Consider the following 27509-nt stretch of genomic DNA (forward strand, 5'->3'; position numbering starts at 1 on the left):
TTTTCGTCGCATCGGGTCATTCTATACCTTTTTGGAAAGCTTATTTCACGCGCTAACACGTGTTTTATTGATTGTCGTTTCTTTTAAGTCGTTCGTGAGTTATAGCGTCGCAAACATAGAACAAAATAAAGAGAAAATACGGCATATTTTACAGTACTACTATGATAAAGCAAAAATGCATCTCAAACCGCCAATAAAATTTGTGCAGTTTATGGACGCGATACAGTTTCCATTTCCACCGCACAACTATGGTTTCAACGTTTTCGTTCTGGTGTAGAGGTGGTCGAAGATGCGCCACGCTCCGGAAGGCCTGTCGTCGAAAATTGCGATAAAATCGTTGAATTGATCGAAAGAGACCGGCATAGTAGCAGCCGTAGCATCGGTCAAGAGCTGGGCATGAGTCATCAAACCGTTATAAAATAAAAAGAATAAAAAGTAAAAAAAAAAAAAAAATAATAAGTGCTACCACATTGTGTCATGCCATATAGTGTTGGAAAGGTACTTTATTTAAAATTTAAAAATTAAAATCGGGGAAGAAAAACGAAAGAATGCCACTCAAGCCTCCAATGAAATTTGTGAAGTTTACAGAGACGATGCTCGTGTAGCAAACCAATGGTTTCCTCGCTTCACCTCACTCTGGTCGACCTATAGTTGTAAAAGTCGATGAAATTATGGAAAAGATTGACCACGACCGTTACATAAACAGCAATGATATCGTTAAGAAACTTAACATTTCTCATGACACGGTTTTGATCCATTTAAAAAAGGCTGGCTACAAAAAGAAGATCGATGTTTGGGCACCACAAAAATTTTCTGTGAAAAATTTAATCGAATTAACATCTGCGATTCTTTGTTGAAACGAAATAAAATCGCACCATTTCTGAAGCGAGTGGTAACAGGAGACGAAAAGTGGATCAAATGCGACAAAAGTCATGGTCCAAGCGTGGTAAAGCTCAACAAATGGTCGCACTGCCAGGATTGACACCTCGATGGGTTACGCCGAGTGTTTGGTGAAATTGCAAATGAATCATTAACTATGAGCTACTTCAGCCTGGTGAACGATAAAAGAAAAAAAAAAACAAAAAAGGGCCAGAACTGATCAAGGGCTTTACATCTTTGCCCATCTTTGATGACTCGGCAAATACTGCGAGAGTTTGGCTGGGCATCCACCATGTAGCCGAAATTTTTCGCCAAGAAACCATTAAAGTTTACACTGATGTCTAGCGGAAAAATGACAAAAAGTGGTTGACCAAAATGGTACATATTTGGTTCATTAAAGTTCATTATAAATATAAAACAGTAAGTTGATGTTTGATTAGAAATACGAAAAGACTTTTTCGATTACTCAATATATGTATGTATATACATATACTCCTATAGTGCATATTTGAAAAAATTACAATCTGATTTATATGAAGCGAGATTTTGAATTCCTTACTACGAATGATCGCTTTTCTGAGCTTTGGTTTCCCGCCACAATATGTTGGCTATACTTCTGCGTCTTTAAATTATTAATAAGGCTGGAAAAAAAAGAAGTTGGATGAGTGGGTGTCACATGATTTATCAAATATTTTTTGTAGCTAAGTGAGGACCGGTTTTACTATGTGAGAAGTGAATTGGCTATTATCATCTGCTCTGCACGGGCCAAACTCTTTCAAAACTGTATTGCTAACAATATGATCGTCTGAATAAAGTCACCTCCCCGAAGCGACTAGCTTTGACCAATAGCAATGTGATCCATTAGTACAACACCAGACCACACATTTCGAAAATAACTCACCAGAAGCCTTGGAATATTGCTTGGAAGGTTCTTGCAAGTCCACCTTATAATCTGGACCTGACACCAAATTATTACTACCCATTCCACTCTTTCGCGAATGATTTTACCATTGAAAAAGTCATTTTAAGTGAAGCTTGTGAAATTCAACTGTCTCAGGTTTTTGACAATAGGGATGACAGATTTTATGAGAGTAGTGTTACGGATATGAAATTACCTTCAATACGGCTTCAAAATATTAAATTAATGAATTGAAATCCTAATCGGATCATTCTAACTATGCTGAATGCTATCTTCAATATAACGCAAAAATAATTATTTTTCTAAATTAGGGCTATGATATTATTACTACCTCCTTATTTCAAGAATTTAATTAATTAATAACTAGCATCATATCAGCTTAATGATGCCTCGAAGTGACACGTACAGTACTCAATTGCAGCTCAAAACACTTAACCACGAATTTTCCCAGCCCTTAACGCTCCTAAACACCACAATCTGCTAGTCACTCGTAAATAATAAACATCTGCCCCTTTTTATGACACATTGAACCATATGAGAAATTATCTAGTGACCTCTCAAGTGCTCACAGTTGGCAGGTGTTTACCGTATGCATTCCGGGCGCTGTGAAAACGGTCCAGAAAAAGTCAAATAAATAAAAAAGAGTGTTTACCAACTGCCGACATATGTATGAGCGAGTAACTCCTACAAGTCATATGCACCAATGTACATGGTCACATATGCAACTCGGCAGTCCACCCCTCGACGTACCGTTAGCACCGGCAGCCCTTCGCTTTCAATTAAAAATCAATTAAATTTTCACAATGTCATAAATTTTAATGGTGTCGTACACACACACACACACAAACATACCCGCGCACCTCTAAGCGCAATGCACTAATTTTGACAACAACAAATGCAACAAGGGCAATCACAATTTTGTTTGAAAAAAACAAGAACAAGCACATTAAAATCATGCAATATGCAACAGTGCGCCACTGTTGCTGACTCAATCGGCATTTATTTTTATTCATTCATATAAATTTTACATACTTACTTATATATATGTGTGTATAAATGTATGTATGTTCCTGTGTGATTTTGCTGGTGTCGCTGCCGCGCATATTTTTCAAGTGTTGAGTGTGTAATTTTATATTTCCGGTGTAAGCGAGTTATGAGCGATTGTTCTCTGTTGCTGTAGTTGTTGTTGGTTTTTTTTGTTGTTAGTGTAAATTGCGCGTTGCGGTTGCCTCAGGCTGCCAGGCATTCTGCGTGCAAATATACACACATGTATTTGCATTGCAATCTCTCGCCGGCCTACTCGTTGTGGCTGTTGTTGTTGCCGCCGCACTCACTTGCCACTTGCTTGCTTTATTTGCTTATTTGCTCGCATATCAGCTGTTCTTCTGCCAGCTCATATCGCCGCCGCTGCTGTGTTGCATCTGCCACTTGGCCGCAAAAATGTTGTTGCAAAAACACAACAACAACAACCAATAGTAAGTGTGGTGCTGTGAAAGTGGCTGCGTCAAAGGAAGCAGCAAGAAATGCGAAACATATTTTTTGCATTAACTTTAAATATTTAAATGCACCAATACATACATAAAAATACCTACACACATATATGTATATATAAAGACATACTAAATATTACTTCATTGAGTACTTTTCATATTTTGTTGGCATATTTCAGCTTCTTATGTTTTTATACCCTGAATGTGGTAATTTTGTAACCATCAGAAGGAAACTTCGGATATCCTCTAAGTATGTATATACCCTATATAGACCCTTGAAGTATATACCGTATGTAATTGATCAGTTGGCAAAATGAGTTAATCTAGACATATTGGCCCATATATAAGCGAATTAATCCCGCAGTTTTTGAGATATCGATCTGAAATTTTGCACACATTCTTTTCTCTCCAAGAGACTATTCATTTGTCGAAATCGCCGATATCGGATCACTATAGTGTATAGCTGTCATACAAACTTAAGGAGCGGAATCCAGTCCTTGTATGGAAGACTTTTTTATTTGACGAGATATCTTCACGAAATTTTTCATGGGTTCTTGTCCGATATAACGGTACAAACTCCGAAAAAATTATTCAGTTAGGTATAGTAGGTGAACTGCCATACAAATAAATTGATCCAAAGCAAGTTCTGTTTGAAAAAAAATTTCATTTGATGCGATATCTTCACGAATTTTGGCATGGATTATTATCCAAAGCAATCCTACAATCGATGAAAAAAAATTTCAAATCGGAGCACTATAGCATACACTATAGCTGCCATACAAACCGACCTATTACAATTATGATATAGATTCCTTTATACCCTTTTATGCTGAAAAATTTCTCCCGTGAAGGGTATTGTATCTTCAGTGAAACCAAAGTTATTATTATAATTTTTTTTTCTGTTTTTTGTTTTCGGCGCCTTTTACTCCCTCCCTCTGTATCTTTACAATATTTTCAATTTGATTTATGTGTGTACTCACTTACAAGTATATTACGTATATAAATACATAAATGTATGTACAAATATATATACATATGTTGCCATTACAGCTAAAATAAATATTTTACCACAGTTTATTTCCAAGAAGCGGCACGCTTGCACAGCGCAAGGTGCGGCGACTGCTGCCTTTGCATTTATTTATTTGCTTCCGCCTTTTATTTTATTTTATTTTATTTTTCCTTATCACATTGAATTTGGTTATGTTTTTCCGAGAAACAAGCGCATAGCATTTGAAACTAAAGCTGATCCAATTTTTTAGTCATTTCCTCGCTTAATAAAATAAATTAGCCGCTAGTTGTAAGCGAAATCTGTTTATGAAATGTGATGACTGGCACAGAGGGGAATTGCAAAGACAGTGAACCATTATATATTTGTATATAAAATAAATATATAAATATTTCGCATAATAATATGATATAATGCATCCTTTTTAAAGCCAATTTAACATACGAAAATTAGTATAAATATTTGTTTTATGGAGACTATTTAAAAATGTGAACTGATGTCTTCACTTTCCGTTGTATGCGGGGCTACTTATAATAGACCAAAATCATTATATGCGGTAGAGTTGTTAAAGAAGGCATGCCAAATCCCAATATAAAAAGCCTAACATATTCACCACATTTTGTTAAGTGCTCTCGCTTATTATCCAATTCGGTACATAATCAAGCCTAGAGATGATTTTAAAGGTTTTCGAGGTTCCCCACTCAAAAAAAAAGAGACAAAAAAAAAGGCTATCTCGCATTATCTGTGGAAAAGTATCTCTACTTATTTATATCAATCATTATATTTTTTCGATATATGACAACTATAACTAGATTTCTTTAATAACAGAATTGTTATCGATATGTTTGATGATGTCTGTGTAAAGTCAAGTAAAATGATGGTATTTCAAATTACGGTTTTAGGAAAGTATAGAGTTTGTTCGGTCGATTTAATAAAAATTATTATGCTAATTGTTACAATTCCTTAAAAACTTAGGCTCCTTCTGGGTTGATGCAGGACTGTCAACGTGATTTCCGAGCACTGAAAGTGTCACGAAAGGCGTTCTCCGGATTAGCTGCTTGAATCCCTTCTTTTGTCACAAAAAGCTTGCCTTTTCAGGTAAGGAAACAAAAAAAAGAAAGTGCGGTGGGGCCACATCTGGGTTGTAGGGCGGCTGCGAAAGCGTTGAGTTGCCGGCCTTGGTTAGGTACATAGCTGTTCACAAGAAAGGCGCTGTGAGATGAGGTATTATTCTGGTACAACTTGCAATCGGCTGCGATGCCTTGTCGAACCCGATTGACCCTTTGTTTGAGTCTCTTGAGAACTTGTTATGTCCAGGAGGAACAACATCATGGTGGGCGATACCTTTGCTGTCAAAAAACAACAACGAGCATCGTTTTCAATTTTTCACTGCTCAGCGACCTTTTCCCGGCCCTATAAAAAAGGTCTTGTGCCACTGAAACACACCATGTGCTTGATCATATCAAACGTCTCTGTCGCAGATTTACCGAGTTTCCCACGGAACTTAATCGCGTAGCTCTCTCTAACGAACGCTGCATTTTCGGCTGGGACCACTCAGAGAAACACGTCGCGTAAAAATGTTTGTCCTGACTCTCCAGGTGTGAGACAACTGACTCGTTCGTTAGCTAGAAGTGCCCTCTATCGAATCCAGTCGTTGCGCGCACGCTCCGAAGTACAGACAAACCCTGTGTACATGGTGTTGATTGGATTTTGTTAATTTTCAAGTTGTCTCCAGAAAGTATTGTTGTTGTTGTACTGAGAGAACACATTACAAAAATAGTTTCGAGCAATGCTACCAACTTTACATTCCGTACATAAATTCGGTTCTATTAATGAAGACTCGACCATCGAAGATATGGAAAAGAATTTCACCTGAAAGTAAATGGTGAAGGACTCCTAGTCAACTTGGGTTTCGGTTATAAATCCGGTTCTATACAATTTTGAGAAGATCCAAATGCCGTTTCTTGTGTTATTCTTCATCTATCATATAGAATATTACCGTTATATGGGTGAGGTTAGTTGCTGACAATTTTCTTATTTTAGTATAACGTGTTCTCAAAAGATCTCAAAAAGTTTTGATTATGTTGAGGTAGATAATTTAAGAAGTAAAGTCCACTCTCGAGAACACAAACAAAACTCTATAACTCACTCATAATTTCCGTCCAGCTATATGGCGCAGAGGCAAGGACGATAACAACATCTAATGAAAATGCTGTTAAGAGTTTTCGACAGAAGGGTTCTGCGGAAGGATTCTGCGGAAGGGTTCTGTAGAAGATAATTTAAGAAAACTCAACGGACTAGTACTCAGCATCTAATATGTCTTAGACAAAATAATGGATTGGAAAGAAAAGTTATAAACCAGCAAATAATTGAGTATTTAGTTAGATAGCTGGTGATGTGACGGAATCCAAATGGTGTGAGAAGGCTTTTGAGCTTATTCATATAGCTGAACAGCTTTTTTAATGAGTTTACGAAATGTTCATTTTGTCCACATGTCTCCATTCAATTATTTTCGGGTATAAGGCAAATAGTAGCAAATAATAATTTGACGCTTACTTTTTTCAAGTATTCCATCAAGCTGCACTATGATTTACTTCTTCTGCGATTTATAAACTTGAAATGAGAGACAACTAAGGCTGCCGCAGTATGGACGCTTGAAGTCGAGCTGAGCCTAAATTCGCGTGCAACGTAAATAGGAAAAAGCGCGCTCGGCTCGGTTTTAAGCGTCCACTCTGCGGACGTTCTAGAGTTCCCAACCACTTTTAATCAAATTCCTTTTATGTTGATAAAAACATAAGAAGGAAGCGCGTTCTATTAACTGCAAGTTAGCGCACTTTTTATAGGTAAAGGTCTAGCGACAATGTCTACAAAGATAAAATAGAAATTATTTAGACTGCTAAGGAGCCACCAAAAAAATTCTTTTATTTTTTATGTAGCTGAATTTTTCCTTTGACAAAGTATAATCCACACTTTATCAGATGAATAGTAAGACTTGCTCATTTGTCATGTATTTCACCATAAGGCACCTACAACTATCATTAAATTTGTCCTCAGAGGTACAATAAAAATGATTTCGTTACACTTTCCTTTTTAAACTCATCAATTTCGTATCATTCAAATTGTCAAACAACCTTTACTGAATGCATATATGTATATGTGTGCGTGTGTGTTTGGTAGTAAACAAATAAGAAATCGAATTCCCTTGAGGGAACACCCTAGGCGTTTCCTGTTTCCAAATTGATGATGACAACAGCAACAAGCACAAAGTAATGCATACAAGATGACAAATAGAAAGAAAATCACAGACACAAAAGGCCACAAAGCACAATTAGAAATTACTCACACACACATGAATGCATACGTAAATATTATGTAGTGAAGGAAAATATACAAAAAGCATATGTAGGTGTGTTTGTGGCATGAATGCAGACTTCTAACTTCTTACTAAACATATTTATGTAATGTGGCACAATGTTGTTGCATTATTAGTTGCGGAAAGGCGGAATGGGAAATTTAAAATTGAAAATTACCAACACTTGTCGTGGAGTGGAAGTGCGAGCACACACACATACATATGTAGATGAAAATGTGTGTCTGTATGTTGCATGAAGTTATTTATAACTATATTCGAAGGTATTTTGTTTGTGGCTACATTTGTTTGTTTGTATGTATGTATGTATGAGTGTGTGGCTGTGAGCTTGCCAGATGAGCAATCAAATGTTGCTAAACAAACAAACACGCATACATACATATACATATATGTATATAGATTTTTGTTAGTTATATGCATACATATGTATGTGTGTCCAGCTAATTTTGGTTGTCGTGTGATGCGGCGACACTTGTGGCATATATGTACATACATACATAGTAATGAGAAGCATTACAGCATTGAGTAAAACTGCACATCCACTTGTTTGTGTAAATGTATGTGAAAAGCACGCACACCAAATTCAGTCAGTCAACATGTTTGTATGTTTGGCGTTGAAAAGCTTTGCTAAACGTTCGAAACGAGAGCAATTTGCAGCAGCAAGTTATGCGCACACATTCCCCGCACATACACACACACATACGCATAAGTATAGCATTGTTTATTTATATATGTACATATGTATATGTGTGACAGCTATGACGTGTATATGCCGTGTAATGACTGTGCCACAGCCTGTTGAATGCCACATTGCGCTCACAACGACCGGAAGTTAATAACAAATAATATTATTGCCCTGTTATACATGTGGACATACAGACGAACATGTTCACATAGTATATGGGAGTTGTAGGATATTGCTGTTGCTGTCGTTATTATTAGCTTGTTATTGCCACTTGTATTACCAATCATGGATAAAACAATGTATGGCTTCCTTGCGACTTTTAACCACACTTTATATATATTTGTATATAATTACATATTAATATGTATATACATAAATTTGTAATTCATATTCAATATTTTCATAATTTTCTGAATTTAGTCATTTAAAAAATGTGCAAGACCTTATAATAAGTCAGAAAGATATACGGTTATAAATCTTACTACAGTCCGGTCTATGAAATCGGAACGGACCCGGGCTTTTTATCCGACCAAAGGATGTCAAATCTGCCGAAACAACAACGCTTATAAATCAATTAAATTGTCAGTACAAACTGATATGTCCATCCGTGTATCCATGTGATCGCTAACTTCAGTAAAAAGTTAAATATTTTGATGGAACTTGATTTCAGAGTTTGTTGCCACTTAAAAAAGTTTTTTAAGGAACCACAATAGTAACGGGTATTTCAATAAGAGCGCTACACAAATTCTTTATTCCTGTAAAAGTATATTCAATGGCATTATGCATGGAACTCGATTTCTTTTGCATGGCCACCAAAGGCACGCTTGCAGAAGTTCAGACGCTAAAACTAATTTTCGACGGTTTTCAAGCATAAATCAATTTTGCCGCAGCCTCACGTTCGATTTTCCTTCGAAATTCAATTAATCGCCGCTGGTTTGTTGGCATAGACCATGGGCTTGACGTAGCCTTACAGGAAATAATCTAACGGCGTTAAATCTAACGATCAAGGTGGCCAATTGACTGCGCATTTCGTGAGATAACACGTTCACCAAACTTGGTTTTCAATAAATCGTTTGTGACAATCGCTGAGTGGATTGCGGCGCCGCCCTGTTGGGACCACAAACTGTTCATATCATTCAATTCGGTCCAAATATATTGGGTTATCATTGAGGGGTAGCTATTTCCTTTCATAGTAACGTGTCGGTCTTGATCATCACGAAAGAAGTACGGCCCAAAGACGCCGCCGGCCCATAAAACACACCAAACCGTAATTTTTCGGGATGCATTGGTAACACATGGCGTACTTGTGGATTGCTGCCTGACTAACAATGCATATTTTTCTTATTGATATAGCCATTCAGCCAGAAATGAGCCTCAGCGCTGAAGATGATTTTTCGATGTAAATCGGAATCATTTTCAAGTTGTTGCTCAGCCCAATTCACGAACATACAACGATTCTGGTAGTCAAGCGGCTTCAGTTCTTACGTCAATATGATTTTGTAAGGTTATAGGCCAAGATTTTTTCACAAAATTCGCCATAACGACGTCACAGTGATTTTCAACGCTTGAGAAGGACTGATTTGGCTCTTTCTTAATTGATGCGCTAGCGATATTTGCGTTACTAAGAGCACTCCTTTGTCTCACTCTGCCTGTGGATTAAAATTTTCCCACTAAAGCTCCATTGTTGATCTTACAGTACGATTATGACGACCATAAATTGGACTTAACGTTGAGACCACTGACTCCGAATTTCGGTAGTAAATTTTATGAACTCATTATTTTTCATACGTTAAAAGTGCTATTATAGATCATACCCATTTATAACCCATGTTCTCGAAATGACCAACGCCTCGTCACGGTGACTGTAAGTCTGTATATTCTTTTCTTAGACCTTAAGAATAAATCCTTAGTTTTCGTCTTGTCAGAATTTGGCCGTTTCTGTTTCGCTATCCTGCACTTAGTTGTATTTTTCCATCTAGTTTCTCCCGACTTGGCCCAGTCGAGTCGAGACAGTGAACTTGACGCTTTATTTACTAAGCTGAAGTTTATCTTTAGCGACGACAAAGTTAGTGATGCGGCCTGGCTGCCTTTGGAAATGGCTGCTTTCCGTAGACTCCCGCAATTGTTCAGTAGAACTCCACAGGTCTTCTCGAGGCTTTTATAAGTTTTTGAATATAAACAGTTCTGAAAACTTCGCTAAAAATTATTGTGTTGTTTTTTATATTAATTTATTAATTTTTTTTTTATTTTGCACAACACTGTTTATTTACATATAAGGTTCTTCTACGTATTCTCCTTTCATTAGAATGCAATCATTCAAAAATCGCAAAATTCGCATTAATGCTTTTATGATATGAATACAACTGTTATTATTATTCTTCACAGGTATTAATAACTGCTTGTTATTGCTGTTGTTGTTCTAATAATTATTCAAGGAAATATGCGTTCACACTTGCACTTCGACAAAAGAGTTCGCTCGCAAAATGACTTGAAATTGCAATATTGTTTGTGTTTTGTGTTTTTTGTTTTTTGTGCTGAAAGCGAAATGCATGCCCATACGAACGTGTGTGTCTGTGTGTGCGTCAACTGTTGCAAGCAAATGCCACGCGGCTGAGGCAGCTTAGTCATCATCGCCAGGAGAAGAATACCCCAAGATTGCCACTTGTTTTTGGACTAAAAGTGTACATAAATCAGTTTGCACTACAACTCGACGGCAAATGCTCGGCTATTAGCGTGTTGTGTGTGTGTATGTTGGTGTAGGTGTGTGTTTGTAAGTGTGCATTTGACTCTATTAGCCAAACAAAACGACACTCTGCCATTCATAATGCATTTTACTCACGCAGCAGCGTTTTGTACATTTTTACAACAACATTTTTTTTTACAAAAACAAAAAAGACGTCAAAAAGAACAACAAATAAACAAGACAAAGCCGCAATATAAATACATTTATGAATGAAAATGGAAAATGCTGGTAATAATGGCTCAGAAAAAAGCGAAATATCTTCACTGAATGAAAAATTAGGAGATTTCAGCTTGTGGCTACAAATGTACATATATATGTATATACATATATAGACAAGTGCATGCATGCATGTAGAATGAAAGAAAACCAACAACAATTGCATGTAAGTCACTTAGCTGTTTAATCTTTGATGCTTTGCCAGTCGTTTAAGTGCATTTGTTGCTGTTGTTGTAAATTGTATATTAGTTTTTAGTGTTGCATGATTTGTAAAAGTTACTGTGCTGGCAAAGAAGCAATCGAGCTGGCATGCAATAATACAACTATCGTAATTTTTTCAAGAAAAAACATTAAAAATGTATCTTCGGTTATACTGCCGTTATAATACCCTTCGCAGTTGCATTTCTTATAGCATAAAAGGGTATGAAACAGTTTTACCTAGATTTTGTGTGGTCACTTTGTATGGCAGCTATATGCTATAGTGATCCGATCTGAACAATTTCTCTGGATAATGTACCGTTATATTGGATAATAACGCATGTAAAATTTTGTAAAGTTAGCTCGTCAAATCAAAAAGTTTTCCATACAAGGACTTGAGTTTGAGCGGTCAGTTTGTATGACAGCTATATGTTGTAGTAGTACTATCTGAACAATTTCTTCGGAGGTTCTACCGCTATCTTGGATAATAAGTCATACTAAATTTCGTAAAGATTTTTCGTCAAATCAAAAAGTTTTAAATACAAGAACTTGAGTGTGGGCGGTCAGTTTGTATGACAGACATACGCTATATTGGGGCGATGTCGGCGATTCCGACAAATGAGCTGTGGAGCTTGAGGAGCAGAAGATGTGCGCATAATATCCCATCGATGTCTCAAAAACTAAGGGACTGGTTCGTTTATATAGTATATAGACGACCACCCTATTTCGAAATCGGCTCAGCTTACGTTGGTCTTTTAACTCAAAATACTCTTTTTCCAGGTATAATGAAATAATTTTCCTGAATACCTAGCTGTTATTATATATACATATATGTATGCGTGTCAGGCATATTTGTAATCAGGCAAGTGCGCGTGCATCACTTATTGGCCCTTCCCTGCGCCAATTATGCGGTTTATGATAATGACAGGCGATCTTCAGTGTTGCCACACGCACACACAGCTACAAACGTACAAGTGAAGCACTCATAAGCTTACATTCATTCATAACACTAGAAATATTATACGTACATATGTATGTATGTGTGTATACTATCGAGTTTCTTGGCTTGTTGCGCCCACTTGACCAGCTCCAGCAGTTTGCGTGCCTTTTGCCGCTAGAAGAGAGCTTGTAGTAGTCAAGCGCACCGCACGCTCTCTCATAACCACTTATTTAGGCTTGCGTGTCATCGTCGGCGGCGTCGTCGTTTCACCGTGCAATCTCCGCGCGCTTACCTTTCGTGGAGCAGCGGTACACTCCAAGCGACGCGCCGCTCGACTCACACGTAATTCCAATTCATTCATCGATTTTATTCATTCATAAACATTTCTTTTCTACCTGCGCTCGTAATTTGCTTCGTATATTCTTTACCATTATCAGTGCTACCGCTGCTGTTGGCCTCTTCGGCCCCCACTACCACGTTACCTTTTTATCGCCGAACGCTGCTGGCCAATTGCCAGCGCATAGCTCTGTGTTTATGTACATATGTCCACTCGTATATCTTGACATATACATTGAGGCGCATGTGTAGATCACATGCGACGCACTCTGGGTACATACAATAAAAACAAGTACCATACTAGTCGCAAGCAGTGATCGCCGCCTGAGAACGAAGGTGTGCGATCGCCCAACAGACGGTTGGTAGCTGAAGACACGCCATACCAACAGACACACACACACACACATGTAGTTATGTACCACGAACGGAAGCAGCGGAAGCGCATGCAACAACAACGGCAGTGACAGCAGCAATGCGTCTGTGATAAAGGCAACAGCAGAAACACAAGAAAAAAGTAGCATAGAAAAAAGTAGCATAGAAAAAAATCAGCGAAACCCAACAACAAGTACGCGTATGATATGCTATATGCGTGTAGCTTTATGGGCCGCAAGCATGTAACAACAACAAATTCCATATTTTGTAAAAAAAAACCTTAAAAAAAAAACGAGGCAAGAAATATGTAAGCAATATACTCAGCTGCCGATCGTGTTCGCCTGCCTGCTTGCCAGCCGGCGGACCTGCTTGCGTTCGCGAAGAGCGTGTGAGGCAATACGAGAAATTCATTCATAAATTCACATTGCACCGCAAGCAAGTGTGTGTATGTTTGTGTGGTGGTTATGTGGAGGCAGCTCAACAATGAAAATACTCGCCTTGTCAGGGGAAGAAACAAGTGATCGTACACGTCAACCGATCGTGCGCGAGTGGCAAACAGGCATATAGCAACATAAATATGTGTAAATGTATATGTGTATATATGTATGTGTGTGTCGTCATGTAATTCTAGCGGCCAGGCGATACAAGTAATCTGAGCACAAGTGCCTGCCGTGCCTGTCTGTCAAAAGTGTTTATCTGCTTGGCTGCCGCTTCGCTCGTCCGCCCGTCCAACTATCCATTCATTCGTCTGTCCGTTTCTCAGCCTAATTGATCACTGCAATCACATTGTGGATTATACATAATACATGTATCTATAGTATATGTGTCGCGTTTGTTACTAGTTGCGGACTGGTTTGGTTTTTATTGCTATTTTTTATCGTTTGTTCGCGTTTTAGTTTTGCGAACTTGCGAAGTCTTATCACTTAGCAGCTGTATGATTCGACATAAATAAGTACTCCCGCACATACATACAAACATACATACACACATGTGTTTATGAAAAAATGTCTTTTGTTAAAAAAAAATCCCCGATAACACGCCGCCAACTCATGTGCCCAAAATCAAGTATTATTTACGCGAATTTTAATTATCGTTATTTATGATATTGGGAAAAATTGTGACTTTCGTTAACACACCTATTTAGTGCTCCCTGGTTCTCTTTGAGTGAAACTACTTCCTATTGCTTCAAGTGAAGCTAGCAATTAGCAGCGTTTGAGAGTTTTTATCAGCTATCTGTCAGAGCGATATAGACAAAGGCATATCTCTGTTGGTAATGTAAGTCATATCGTCTTACTGGTACACTCAAATTCGACCTGAAAATGTTATTAGCCGTTACCTATACAAAGTTTTTTCTTCATTAACCCAAAACTTAATAAAAGTACTGACACGGAAAGCTCTATACGTGTGATAGATCAATCTAGGTTTCCTAAAAATTTAAATTAGGAATTATGCCTTAAAAATCAAAACAGCCGTTTTGCCATCTTCGCTTACATTGGTTCACTAACAACCTCTCTTAACTTCGCTTTATTAGGTTTTATTGGTAATATATTAGACATTTATACATTTATATTTCATAGGCTGCTAATGGGCCAATCTGCGGAATCACCTCCTTCAAAAGTGCTTCTGGGGACGAAGGCCTGAAAAAAAAAATAAAAACAAGGATATCAATTCACAGAAATGTTTATACACAAAATGGTTGGTTCCCTAAAAAAGGTTAAATATTAACAAATTAAGTAATAATGCTGAGTCGATTAAATAAGAAAAAGTCCGGAGAAGCCACATCTATTCATAGCTGTTCACGAGAAAGGCAGTGTAAGCCGGTGCGGTCGTGATGCAATTTCCAATCGGCTGCGATGTCTAGTCGGACCGATTGACCCTTAGTTTGAGTCTGTCCACGAACGTACGCCAGTTGAAGGTTCGTCCAGGAGGAACAAATGCATGATGAACGATGCCTTTGATGTCAAAAAAGATAAGGAGCATCGTTTTCACTTTGGATTTGCTCATTCTTCCGGTCTTCATCAGCGAACACTTCCCGGCCCTCCAAAGAGGCCTGATTCCGCCGAAACACACTACTTCTTGTTAAAGCAACAACTGCATAAGCCTGCTTGATCACATCAAACGTCTCTGTCACAGATTTACCGAATTTCACACAGAATTTAATCGTGTAACTCTGCTCTAACGAACGCTGAATTTTCGGCATGCACCACTCAGAGAAACACGTGCTCGGAGACAACTAACTAGCTCATTCGTTGGGTAGAAACGTACTCTATCGAACCCAGTTGCGACGGAAGAAAATCAGTTCTATTACTTATCTCATGTATCCACGGGAACGCAAAGGATCACAATGAGACTCTACCATTTATTTCGATTTTGAGCCAGCCTGTGATTTTGCTTCAACTTTTTTTGGACTTTAGATATTACGATTTTTAAATTTCTTCTCTTGATTAGATCTAGCGGCCTCTCCGTTGGCTGCCTGGTGGATTCCAGTCGATAGCATTCCGGTAATAGTGTCTAGATCTCATCTCAGTACATTCTCGAGCAGCCTCATTTTCTTTTGACAATTTTGGGTTACGAAAATAGTAAATATTGCGAAGGTATAGGTATGTAAACTGGCAGATTCCTCATTTCGCGAGCGTGACAACTGGCGCGAAACGACTGGCGCGCTTGCTAACTCGACTATAATCGCGTAAGCATATACTTAACATTGAATAATGCCATTTTGGTACGCCGCACAATGAACAAGGAGCTCCAGACCTTATAGAAAGCTTGCTTGGTATTCTTACGGTTGGGGATGCCGTCATTTGATTTTTCAGTTACAGATATATTACTGCCCAAGTTCTATAAACTCCAAGTACTATAATTGCCTTATTTGAAAAACTTAATTCTAAGAAAAAGAGTTACTTCAGGGAAAACTCTTTATGCAACATTCTACTAATTGATTAATACTTTTGAAACCCTGAAGTGTACTAAAAGCCAAACCCTGAAGTGTACTAAAAACCAAAAAAAATAAAAATTTTTTTTCTAAAACCAAATTTAACCACTTAACATAAAAATTATATTTAGCTTTGCCAAGTTTTTTTACACTGCTTCCTGAAGAGGTAGGTCTGTAAGACGGCGTACTGACAGCCACCGATCACTTTCAATGATAACTCGCTATACCCCTCTCTCCTTGATAAGGCCGTCTTATATACAAATGGTGATATTTCTCCTAACCTAACGTTTAAAGTTTGTAATTTTGACCTCAGCTAATGATCTTCACGTAATTCTTTTTTGGAAATTGCTGAGTTCATATTCAAAAAATCTATACATTACAAGATACATAGATTGTATTTATACATTAGGGTAGGTCAAAAATGCATATTTTTCACGAGATTCGAATTTTGCGATCTCATAATAAAAAATATATAAAACTGTAAAGCGAAGGTTCTTAACATTACATGAAGGGCTTACATAGGTTTCGTCGGGTAAAAAACAACCTTTTTCCACAAATTGAAATTTGAATTTTTGGGTCACATTTTTACAAAAGAATTAAAATTTCAGTGACAATTTTAGTTGTTTTGAAATAGTTGTAGTCGAAAAAAAAGTCCAAGTCTTTAAGAATTGTATCTCAAAGGGGCCAACGTAAGATTTAATGAAGATCGTTTGAGTAGTTCTCTAGAAATCTTGCCAACCGTCTTCAAAAAACAGTTTCGAGAAAAACGCGTTTAAAGATGGCGCACTTAGCCTAGCTAGCCTCGAGCGCTCACGTTCTTAAAGCTGTATCTCCGCAACTATTACTCGGATTAATTTGAAAATTTTGGATAATTTTCTAGAGATGTTGTAGAATTCAATAAGACAATAAAAAAAAATTTTTTTTTTTTGTGAAACCCGTAAACCCTTGTAACACCTTAAGAACTCATACTTGGAGAGACTTTTTTAGAGAAGTCTAAGAATCCATTTTCAGCGTACCATGCGGAAAAATAATATTTTTTACCAACCCTAATACATATTAATGTACATATGTACTTATGAAGATGTGTATGTATGAATGTATAAGTATTTGTATCCATAGGTGCACATACATATTATATGTATTTAACACACATGTGCAAAAAATTTATCAGTTTCAAAAAAAGATAAATTTTTATCAAAGCAATAATAAATCGTAAACATTTTCAAAACACACGCAACACAGTGCCTTCAAATCGCTATTTATGGATATTGCACTTATTTGCATGTGTAGATTTCCAAATCCTCGTGCTGTACGTTCTTCATTCTGTTTTAGCATATTTTAGTAAGGTATTAAAAAACGCAACAACAACAACTTTCCTCACTGCAGTCACTCAAATAATTGCGCTACATTGTTGCTGTTGTTATGTGTGCCTCAATTTTACTTATTTTTCTTTCTTATATGCTTTGCTTTCTATAAAACAAGCGAGACACACACACACACGTACGCACAACTTCGCATATGATAATACAAAATAAACAAAACATGCTGATGTCGAGATACGATGATGGCCGTTTCCGTTTCACCAACGTCCCATGCACCAATACACACCAGCAGCGACTTGAAATTCAGCTGATACGGACCAACAGCGAGAGTTGGAGCGCGCGAGAGCAAGCAAGTGATTGCTTTGCCTGCGCTCTTTAACTCAAACAACGCAGCTCGCTCAAGCACACACACACATACATAGATATGGAGCAAACAGAGAGCGCGCCGATCGGCCGCTGTGGCTTTGTGCGCGATTTTTGTGAATGAATTCTTCTGGCCGTGCGTACGATTTATTTACAAATTCGTGTTTTACGCTGTTTTTTTTTTACTTATCCGCAGTCAGCGTTGCACTGATAGTCACACTCACACACACATGTGCTGGAGCACCCACATATTGCCGCGATCGCCAGTTTGTGCTCAATAGTGGACGCGCTCTTCCGCTCTCGCTGTCGCTCACTCTCACTGAGTGGTTCATTCTGTGTTCGTTTGGTGCGTTTGTGTGCGTGTCGCTTAGGATATTGCCGTGTTGAATGTCTCGCTTGTCAGCGTTTGCAATACGTTTCGCTTCAGTTTGACTCTACGAATCCAATAGATACAGAACGTTTTTGTTATACGTTATTTATGCTTTTTTAATATGGATTGTCGTAAATTTTCGTGTAAAAAGTGGCAGTTTCAAGTGGAAATCGCGCAAATAAAATCTATAAATTGTGTTTAATTAATTTAAAGTCAAAGTATGTGTGTTTATACCACCTGATAGCTGGTGCAATTGAAAAACAGCAACAACAACAGCAGCGAAGTACAATAACGAATTAAATGTGTTTCAGTGTATATATATGTGTGTGTATGTGTGTGTGGGAAAGACAAACAACAAAAACTTGGCAAGCTATTTTTAATGCCAAATTTTGTTATTCGTTGAGTTGTTGTTGTGATAACTGTAAAAATTGTTACAAAATATTTGGCTTTAATAGATAGCTGACGCAGCGAAATTTTGCCGCTCAAAGTGAACCAAAAGTGCTTATTGAAGTTTCTAATCAGCCAGTGTTTGTTTTAGTGTGTATGTGTGTGTGGGGTGTGTGGGCGTGTTTGGCAGTGTTTGGCAGTACTCGCCACAAGTGGCTTAAAGTGTACGCGATATTCAATCTATATATAATTGTCCACGTAACAGTAAATGGAGCTACTAGTTTATCGAAATACAACAACAAAAATATAAGCAAAAACCAAAATAGAAACTAGCGCAACAAACAAAAAATTAATAACGGTGTTTGATAAGGCGATACCGATAGGCCCTCACAACGGCGCGTGCAGACATACTCCATAAAGCAAGCGGTTATCTTAAGAAATGACGTTTTAATGACATCCATTAGCGCGATGTTTAAAAGTGTGAATTTTTTCAGATATCTACATACATATTTACATGATTTTTTTCTTATACTTTTTGCTTACTTAGGTGTAGAGAGCGGAGTATGTATGCAACAATGATATATGTATGGACAGCTGCGAGCAGTGAAATAGTAGTGGGTGTTAAAGCTTTACATATCTGTGAGTTATGTAAAATGCCAATAAATTTTAATATCCATTGAAATGCAGAAGTGGATAATATTTTCCATTATGTTTATTACTAAAAATATTTAGATTTGAATATGTGCAAGATATGTTTATTTACAAAGATGCGTTTATGTATGAAAATTGTTGGGAGCAGTAAAGTACTAACATTTTTTTTTTTTAATACTGAAGGATTTTTGCAAGTTTCGTCTATAGGAGTTCTTAGTACTTGGTAGCATGGCCATGAGTATTGATAACAGCAATACTTCGCTTGTTCAGAAAATCTACGAGACTGTTGCATCTTCTCAGTGGTACGCTCTGCCATGATTGCTGCGCTACGGTCCACAACTCGTTGTTGTTTTTTTTTCTGGGTTTATCATTCCACACGGCTTTATTGACGTCAGCCCAACGGTTTTCAATAGGATTGAGCTGGCCTATCCATGACCGCAATTCCATTGAACACAAACCACTTCTTTGCCGCCCTACTAGTGTGATTCGTGTCATTCTCCTGCTGAGGTATTCATTTCAGCGGCATGTCCTCTTCAGCAAATGGTATCATATCGGTGTATCGGTCCATTATGCCAGTAATCTTGTGAATTGGGCCTACACTGGGCTCTAAGAAAAACAGCCCAAACCATGATATTCAAACCGCCATGCTTCAGAGATTTTGTGCTGAATCTGGGGTCGGACTATTAAGGGAACTTCTTAGATACTGGCGGAACCATTTACCGTCCTATAGAACAACTTTTGACCCGTCTGTCCACAAGATCTTGCGCTACTTCTCAATCGTCCAATTCAGGTGCCCTTTGGCGAAATTAAGATTAATTTTTTTCTATTAACGGTACTTTTCGAGAACTACGGACATATGGATAAATAATGTATGTTCAGTTAACAAACAAACAATGTCGCAACAAATATATTTTTCGAAAACATCCAATGCCTTTATATATACACAGATAAGTGTACATCTGTATATCGTATACCACATTAGAACTCTCCAAAACATTAAGGAGCTTCGAATGCCACATTTTTGCACGTTACTGTAAAAAATTTACCCGCCACATTAGAACGCGGCAGTATTACGCCCAAAAAACAATAATAAATTTAGTATGCCATATTACTGCACGTTACTGTAAAAAAAATATAGCTACGGTAAAACTATAGTTTCCTTTAATCACTACTATTTCCAACCAAATATTAATAAACTTCGAATGCTATAAAATTGCACATTACTGTAAAAATCCTTCAAAATATGGAACCACTTTGAAACTATAGAACCTTCTTTAAACTATAGAGCTAATCAGAAAAAAGTATTCTTTCAAATAATAATAATAATAAAATCCTCAAATTCTATAATATTGCACATTACTGTAAAAATCCTTCAAAATATGGAACCACTTTGAAACTATAGAACCTTCTTTAAACTATAGAGCTAATCAGAAAAAAGTATTCTTTCAAATAATAATAATAATAAAATCCTCAAATTCTATAATATTGCACATTACTGTAAAAATTCTAAAAACTATAGAATTACGTTTAAAAATAACAATAAACTTCAAAATATTACAAATTATTTCCAAAAACAGTGTTATTAAAAGTTTCTAATTTTTCTCACTACTGTAAAATATTTAGACATATAGAACTACCTAAAACTATAGAGCTTATCAGAAGAAGTATTATTTCAAAAAAAAAAATAATAATAATAATAATAAATTCAAATTCTATAATATTGCACATTACTGTAAAAGTTCTTAGGCCTATGGGACTAGCTTGAAACTATAGACCTCAACGGAAGTACTATATTATTTCCAAAAAAGTGTTATTCAAAGTCTATAATTTTGCTCATTACTGTAAACATTCTAACAACTATACAAATACCTTGAAACTATGGAGCTCATCAGAAGAGATTTCGGAAAAATACACAAAAATATGTTTCGAAAATATTAAACTGCACATCACTGTGAAAATATTATTGGCGGCTTGAGATGCATTTTTGCCTTTATCGTAGTAGTACTTTAAAATATGCCGTATTTTCTATTTATTTTGTTCCACGTTTGCGACACTATAGCTCACTAACGACTTAAAAGAAACGACAATCAATCAAACACGTGTTAGCGCGTGAAATGAGCTTTCCAAAAAGGTATACTCGTAGCATGACCCGATGCGACGAATAAAACTAGAACAACGCGCTCTCAGCGCCAACTAGCGAAAATACCGCAAGACTTTTTTGACAACCTAATATATATATATGTATATATATAATAAACTTCGAATGTTATAATATTGCACACTAGTGTGAACAAAATAAGATTTTTCGAGCCACCTTGGAAATATAGAGCCTTTCAGAATTTCACAAAGCAAAGTAACAAACATAGAGTTTATTAGAAGTGCTTGATGGCAACATCACTCACTCTAAATTGTAAAATTCCCTACACCGCCTTTTGAAACCCCCAGAATTATTTATTTCTGTTTATTTTTCCAAAAATTTAACAGAATTTTAGTAAACAAATTAATGGAATAAGGGAAGCTGAACCAAGCGCATTTTCCCATTTACGCAACGCATTTACGCTCGGCTCGGCTTTGGGTGTCCCCTCTGCGGGTACTCTAACGCGCTAAAACCGCAAAGAATTCTTATCACCAGAGATTTTTAAAATATCCGCTAATTCTTTAGCAACTTGTTCATAATTTGTTGTTGTACTTTATTTTTATGCTTTTGTACTTTTATTTTTATGAAGTCAGACGTAGGTAGCTATCGAGTAATGTTAACTGCTGATGATCGTTGAAATATTCCCGTTTGCGGTTGGTTGCTAGATGGAAATAAAATGCGCTGGGTTTAAAGTTGGGTCCATCTGAGTCAATTAGTTTGTGCGTAGTTATTTCGGCAATTCCCGTTCACATCACCTTTACTTTGTACGATACGTTGTTATTTAAGCCACGGATTCAGCTTAAATTAAAGCTCTTTGAAAGTGAATACTACAGTTTGAGTAAGATTTTTTTTCTTACCACGAATCATCATCGCCTTTAGTTTAAAGTCAAATAAGTTGTGATAGTAATTTTCCAATTGTTGAACAAATATTCGGTCTAAAAATTCTTTTCACAAAATTGATGCAACTAAATTTTCAGTGCCATTTCTAAATTCTTTTTAGTTGTAGAAATTTGATATTGTGCTCATAATTGATTATTATTTCCCTCACAGCCGTAATTTACTCCTACTGACATTAAAAACACATTAACACTCTTTTGAGTCTGCCGAGCTCACTAACCTCTTCCACCTCTTCATAATGTCTCAAAAAAAATTTGTTTACAAGTGTTATTAAAACCTTGAGTTTTCAACATAAAACAATCAGCACCATTATAGGGGTAGCGATGATATTTAAGTGGAAGAGTTAATTTGAGACTGTAAAGTGGAAATGTGGGTGGAATCTAACTAAGTGAAAAGTGACATTAAAACTTATGAACTATTTTGTTTTGGTAGAAGGCTTTGCTAAGGTTCGAAACCAGGCTAACTTGTGTTAGCGGTAATTGAAATAACAGTTAAGCAGAGAACAGAGTTTTTAGTTACAATCAGAGATCTTTAAAAGGACTTTCTTCACAAGACAGTCGAGCTTGCTGACACAGGCGTGTTATGGTTGCCACTGTCAAATCAATATCTCTAAATAAGGCATGCATTTTGATCATGTAACTTTATAGAAGGCCCACCTTTTTCATCTTGATTCGGTTCGAGGCTGAACAAAAACCTCTATTGTGCTGTGGGTCCGGCAAACATCCCCAATGCGACTCCACACTGAAGAGAATTATCAATTCTACCATCCTTTAGGTTTAAATCACAGCCACCACGAATCTTCCCAAGGAGCAGATTGGAGCGAACTTCAAGGGCTAACTGATCCCAATGGTACCAGATTTAAGTTTCCGGTCAGACTCAATGACTTGTGGCACTTTCTTTAGATAGAATCTCATTCAAAGTCTCTAAAATGAGCTCAAGCTGAACTTTCGAGGCACACTAGTTGCCTCTTGTATCTGGCACACTTGCGCTTGTAAATTTTACCCCCCGCCTGCTGGGGGAACTTCGACTTACAGTAGGAAAAAGAAATATGCGATTCCTCTTTCTTTATTCCAAGCGTTTTTTCAAGGTTATGATGTTTTAAGAGCTATAGATCGGCCTGAACTTACAAGCAGCTCGATTTTTTTAAATAAGTTCACATCAGCTGATTTCAGCAATTATGAAAAATATTTCTTATATTTTTGAATTGTGATAAACGTTTTACTCTACCCAAGTGCACTCGCTCCCAAGCACCTACATTAAGCCGCAACTCAGCCAACCCATTCTTCACGCTGGCCAACTCATCATCGCTTTGTAAGTGTAAATTTCCACCAACCCACCGATTAGTAATGCGTGCACGCGTATCTCGACGAGATTAAAATTACTTGGCGGGTAAACAAAACTTTTTTCTTTGTCCAAACACCGCCTCTTTGTACTGTAAGATGAGAAAAGGCAAGTGAGCGTATCAAAGCAGGGTGAAATGAAAAGGCGAAAGGGAATAGAAAAGAAAGCCGCCGACAATGGAAATAGCTCAACGCTAGCGCCCACTATTATGTTTGTTGACTTGTAAATAGCTATATATGTGTGTGTGTGTACAGTATGTTTGCACACAGCGTCATAAAGCTGCGACTGCGTTGAGTGGCGTTGAAAGGGTCATGACATTCATTGGCATTGCAGGTCAAAATTGTTGATTTGATTTGAAACGGCAATATTGTTGCAACTGTAACACTGCTGCTGCTGCTGTTATTGTTGTGGTTGGTGGTGTTGTTGCTGCTGTAGTTACTGCTCTTGTTTTTGCTGTTGTTATCGCACTTTATGTTGTTGGTGCTGCAGCTATTGGTATTGTTTTTGTTGCTGTATCGTAGTTGTTGTTGCTGTAGCTATGCTTTTTATTTTTCTTGTTGCTTTCTCAAGTTTTTGTTGCTTTTCCCCAAGTGTTTATTGTTGTATGAAGTAATTCTACTTGTTGTTGTAAGAAATTTAATTGCTTCGCTTACAAAGCAATTTATTGCCACCCTGTCATAACACTTTGCTTGCCACTCGGCCGCGTTTTCAACTCTAATACGCCTTATTGAATTATCACAGACAAATCATTTGACTTTTGGCATCGCCACATCAGCTGACTGCCTGCCAGTATGTGCAGTGTATGCACATATTGCTGTAGTTTCTAAGTCTAGTAATTAATAATATTTGTACAGCTGCTGGCGGCTTTGTGGGGGGCATCGTTGGCTAATTGAAACGTTTGCTGATAATGCCGCCACCGTCATGTGACGTATAACGGCACTTCGTTAACAAGAAAAAGAATGTGCGAGTAAATCACCGTTTGTATTTTTAGCGTTGCCATCATTTATTGATGATTTAAGTGAAAATCGGAGCGATATGATGGGTGTACTATCACTCCAACGGAACAATGCAGTTCAGCTGAACACTAAAATACAAACAAACACATGCATACATACATATGTATGTAAACAAATGTAAATAGAAAGATATAGTGATAAAGTGATAACAAAAATTGTTTACAACAAAAGCAATAAAAATATATAAATTAATAATAGTAAAAACTCACACGCGCTCGAAAGTGTGAAGTGCTATTAAACCTTGATTGGTTTTTGTGTAATATACGTTAATAGTTTTGTATACAACTATTTTTTGTTTTTTGTTTGTTTTTTTTTTTTGGAATTCACTCGTCGCACTAGTATGACAAATGAGTGGATCGATTTGGCGGATCGGCGTTTGCGTGCGCCGCTACGTGCGGGCTATAATCATCATCAATTGTTGCTCAACAACAATTACACCGGTGGATACACGAGTAAATTCCATTTGCGCGCGCATAAATTACAACAATTGCACACCGTTGGTGCGAAGTTAAAAGGTGAATTTAAAAACCATAAATAACGGTGTAATGTGTATATACGCCTCTAATACGTAAGAATATGAAGTTTATTGATCTAATTAGCGGCGATTAGCGCGATTAGGCATATGCAAGCGGCATTCTAGTTTTTTACACTAAATAAATATATGCAAAGTTGCAACGCACTAATTATTTCAATAAACACTTTTTAATCAGCAATTAATACGCCTTACTAGTGATTAGCGTAATTGTTTAAAGCGTTGATTTGATTTCGCAGTTGGCGCATTTAAGCGTCGAATTAGTAGGTTACAACTAACAAAGTTCACTATATTAAACCCTGAATACAATGTATATATTTTATAGGGTCTCCGACAAACATCGAGTCACCTAATTTAGGGTAAAATATGGTTAACTCTGTTGGCAGTGCCCTCAAAGCAAAATGATCAGCGTGAAGAGCATAGTCGATGTAACAAAAAAAAAAAAAAAAAAAAAAAATTAGCAAACAAACAAAAAAATTTAAAAAAATACATAGTAAAAGAGTACCTGAAAAAGTATTCGAAAAACTACATTTATTCCAACGATTTTTCCATTCATCGAAACACTTTCACAACCACTTTTTGGGCTGGTCTTCAGCTCTTTCAGCGAATTTTGATTTCTCTCTTCGATTGACTGTAAACGGTAGCGCCAATTTAAGTTTGGAAAACAAGAAAAAATCACACGCAGCCAAATCTAGTTAATACGGCGGTTGTTCGATGATAATCATTGCTTTTTTTGATTTTAAATTCGGTTACAATCATGACTCGATGCGATGGTGCATTATTGTTGTGTAAAATCTATGAATTGTTCTTCCACAATTCCGGCCGTTTTCAACTGATGTATACGATGTCTACGAAATAGAATTCCTAGTGGTCCGTGAGTGCCTCCATTACAAATTCATGAGGCACCAAACCACGAATATCGAAAAAACGGCTTTGACGTGGTTGTTTTATTTTCGGCTCATTTGTTTCCCTCCATTCCGATGTTTGTTGACTTATTGCATGTCAAACTCATAAGTCCATGTCTCACCGACAGTTATAAGGCTCTCCAAGAATGTGCGATCGGAATTCACATGATCAAGCATGTTCAAAGACCTGTTTACGCTACTCTTTTTGGAAAAAATTCAGCTTAATCGGGATGCGACGAGCAAGAAACGTTTCATACCCAAAATGTTCACAATAATCACTCAGCGAACCTGCAAAAAATGTCAAGCTCTCTTGCCATCTCTCTAAGCTTTGCCTGACGATTTTTAAGCACCATATCATTGAATTTTTTCTAAGGTCATCCAGAGCGAGGCATGTTTTCAAAGATCTCTCTCTTTTTCTTCAGTATAAAAGTCTTTAATGAAAAGTTTGAAATAGCACTGTGTAAAACAGTGCTTCAATTTGCTAAAAAAATTGGCATTAGAACTTTCTCGTCTGGTACCTTATGGTACAATTAATTTATGGTATATTTATGATTTTAGTACCTATTTGCTTTGTTTTAAATCAAAGAATATTTTACATACAATTTATTCCTTTATTTCATTTCAGATGTGCCATCACAAATTCCACCACTCACTCCCGGCACCAATCGAAAGGTAGCTGAAGTGTTAAAGGCCTCCTTCGCTTCATGGGAGAAAGAGGTGCAAAACTGTAATATAACCAAAGGTGAGAAAATTTTTGTAAATAAATAATATTTATAAAAATAGTAAATAAGACCTACGCAGTCAAATAATTAAAACACTGCAAATAAGAGTACTCTTTTGTGAAATTAAATTTTCTTTGTGACGTCACTTTAATGACTACGGAAGTGAGAGAGAAATTTGAATCCGAAAACTAAAATATAAATTCAAAACACCTTAGATAAAAAGTTGAAAAGGTAAATATCTTTTAGTTTAAAAATTGGGATAACAAATAAAAAAAAAAAAAAAAAGGATTTTTTCAAATTTAAAGCTAAAATAAAAGATAGATTTACATTAATAGTTCTAATTGAAGCACTATAATTAAGATAATTTATTATTTCTGTTTAGCTAACAAAGAAATCACATAAGCTAAACTATGTTGATATTTTATTAAATTAGCTCTTATTTCCAAAATATAACCAAAAGAAGAAGAAACGTTAACTTCGGTTGCACCGAAGCCCCTCACATATACATAATATTCCATCAAAAAACTTTGATCGTTCAGTTTATGTGACAGCTATATGCTATAGTTATCCAATTTAAACAGTTTATAAGGACATTATACTATTTGCCCTAGGTACGGGCGTTAGTTAATATACACGTCAAATGAAGAAGTTTTATGCATATATTTTATATGGTATCCGACGAGGCTGCCACAAACTTAGTAGGAAAGTTAACATATCATGCTCAGATTATAGTACGCAAAGCTGAAAATTTTTTTAAATTAAATAATTAATTAAATTTAA

General features: G+C 36.7%; 1 protein-coding gene across 1 annotated transcript in view; it reads left to right on the forward strand.

Annotated features, from left to right (window-relative positions):
- The first annotated feature begins 24812 nt into the window (after window positions 1-24812).
- The window catches only part of LOC108977708 (ETS-like protein pointed), an 88454-nt gene continuing 85757 nt past the window's right edge, over window positions 24813-27509 (forward strand). The window contains exons 1-2 of the mRNA XM_018947549.1: window positions 24813-25085; window positions 26633-26749. Coding sequence (XP_018803094.1) covers window positions 24911-25085; window positions 26633-26749 — 292 coding nt within the window. The 5' untranslated portion in view covers window positions 24813-24910. The remainder of the gene's footprint in view (window positions 25086-26632; window positions 26750-27509) is intronic.

This window comes from Bactrocera latifrons, unplaced genomic scaffold (genome assembly GCF_001853355.1).
Source record: "Bactrocera latifrons isolate USDA-ARS-PBARC rearing strain unplaced genomic scaffold, ASM185335v1 scaffold_94, whole genome shotgun sequence".
NCBI classification, from domain to species: Eukaryota; Metazoa; Arthropoda; class Insecta; order Diptera; family Tephritidae; genus Bactrocera; species Bactrocera latifrons.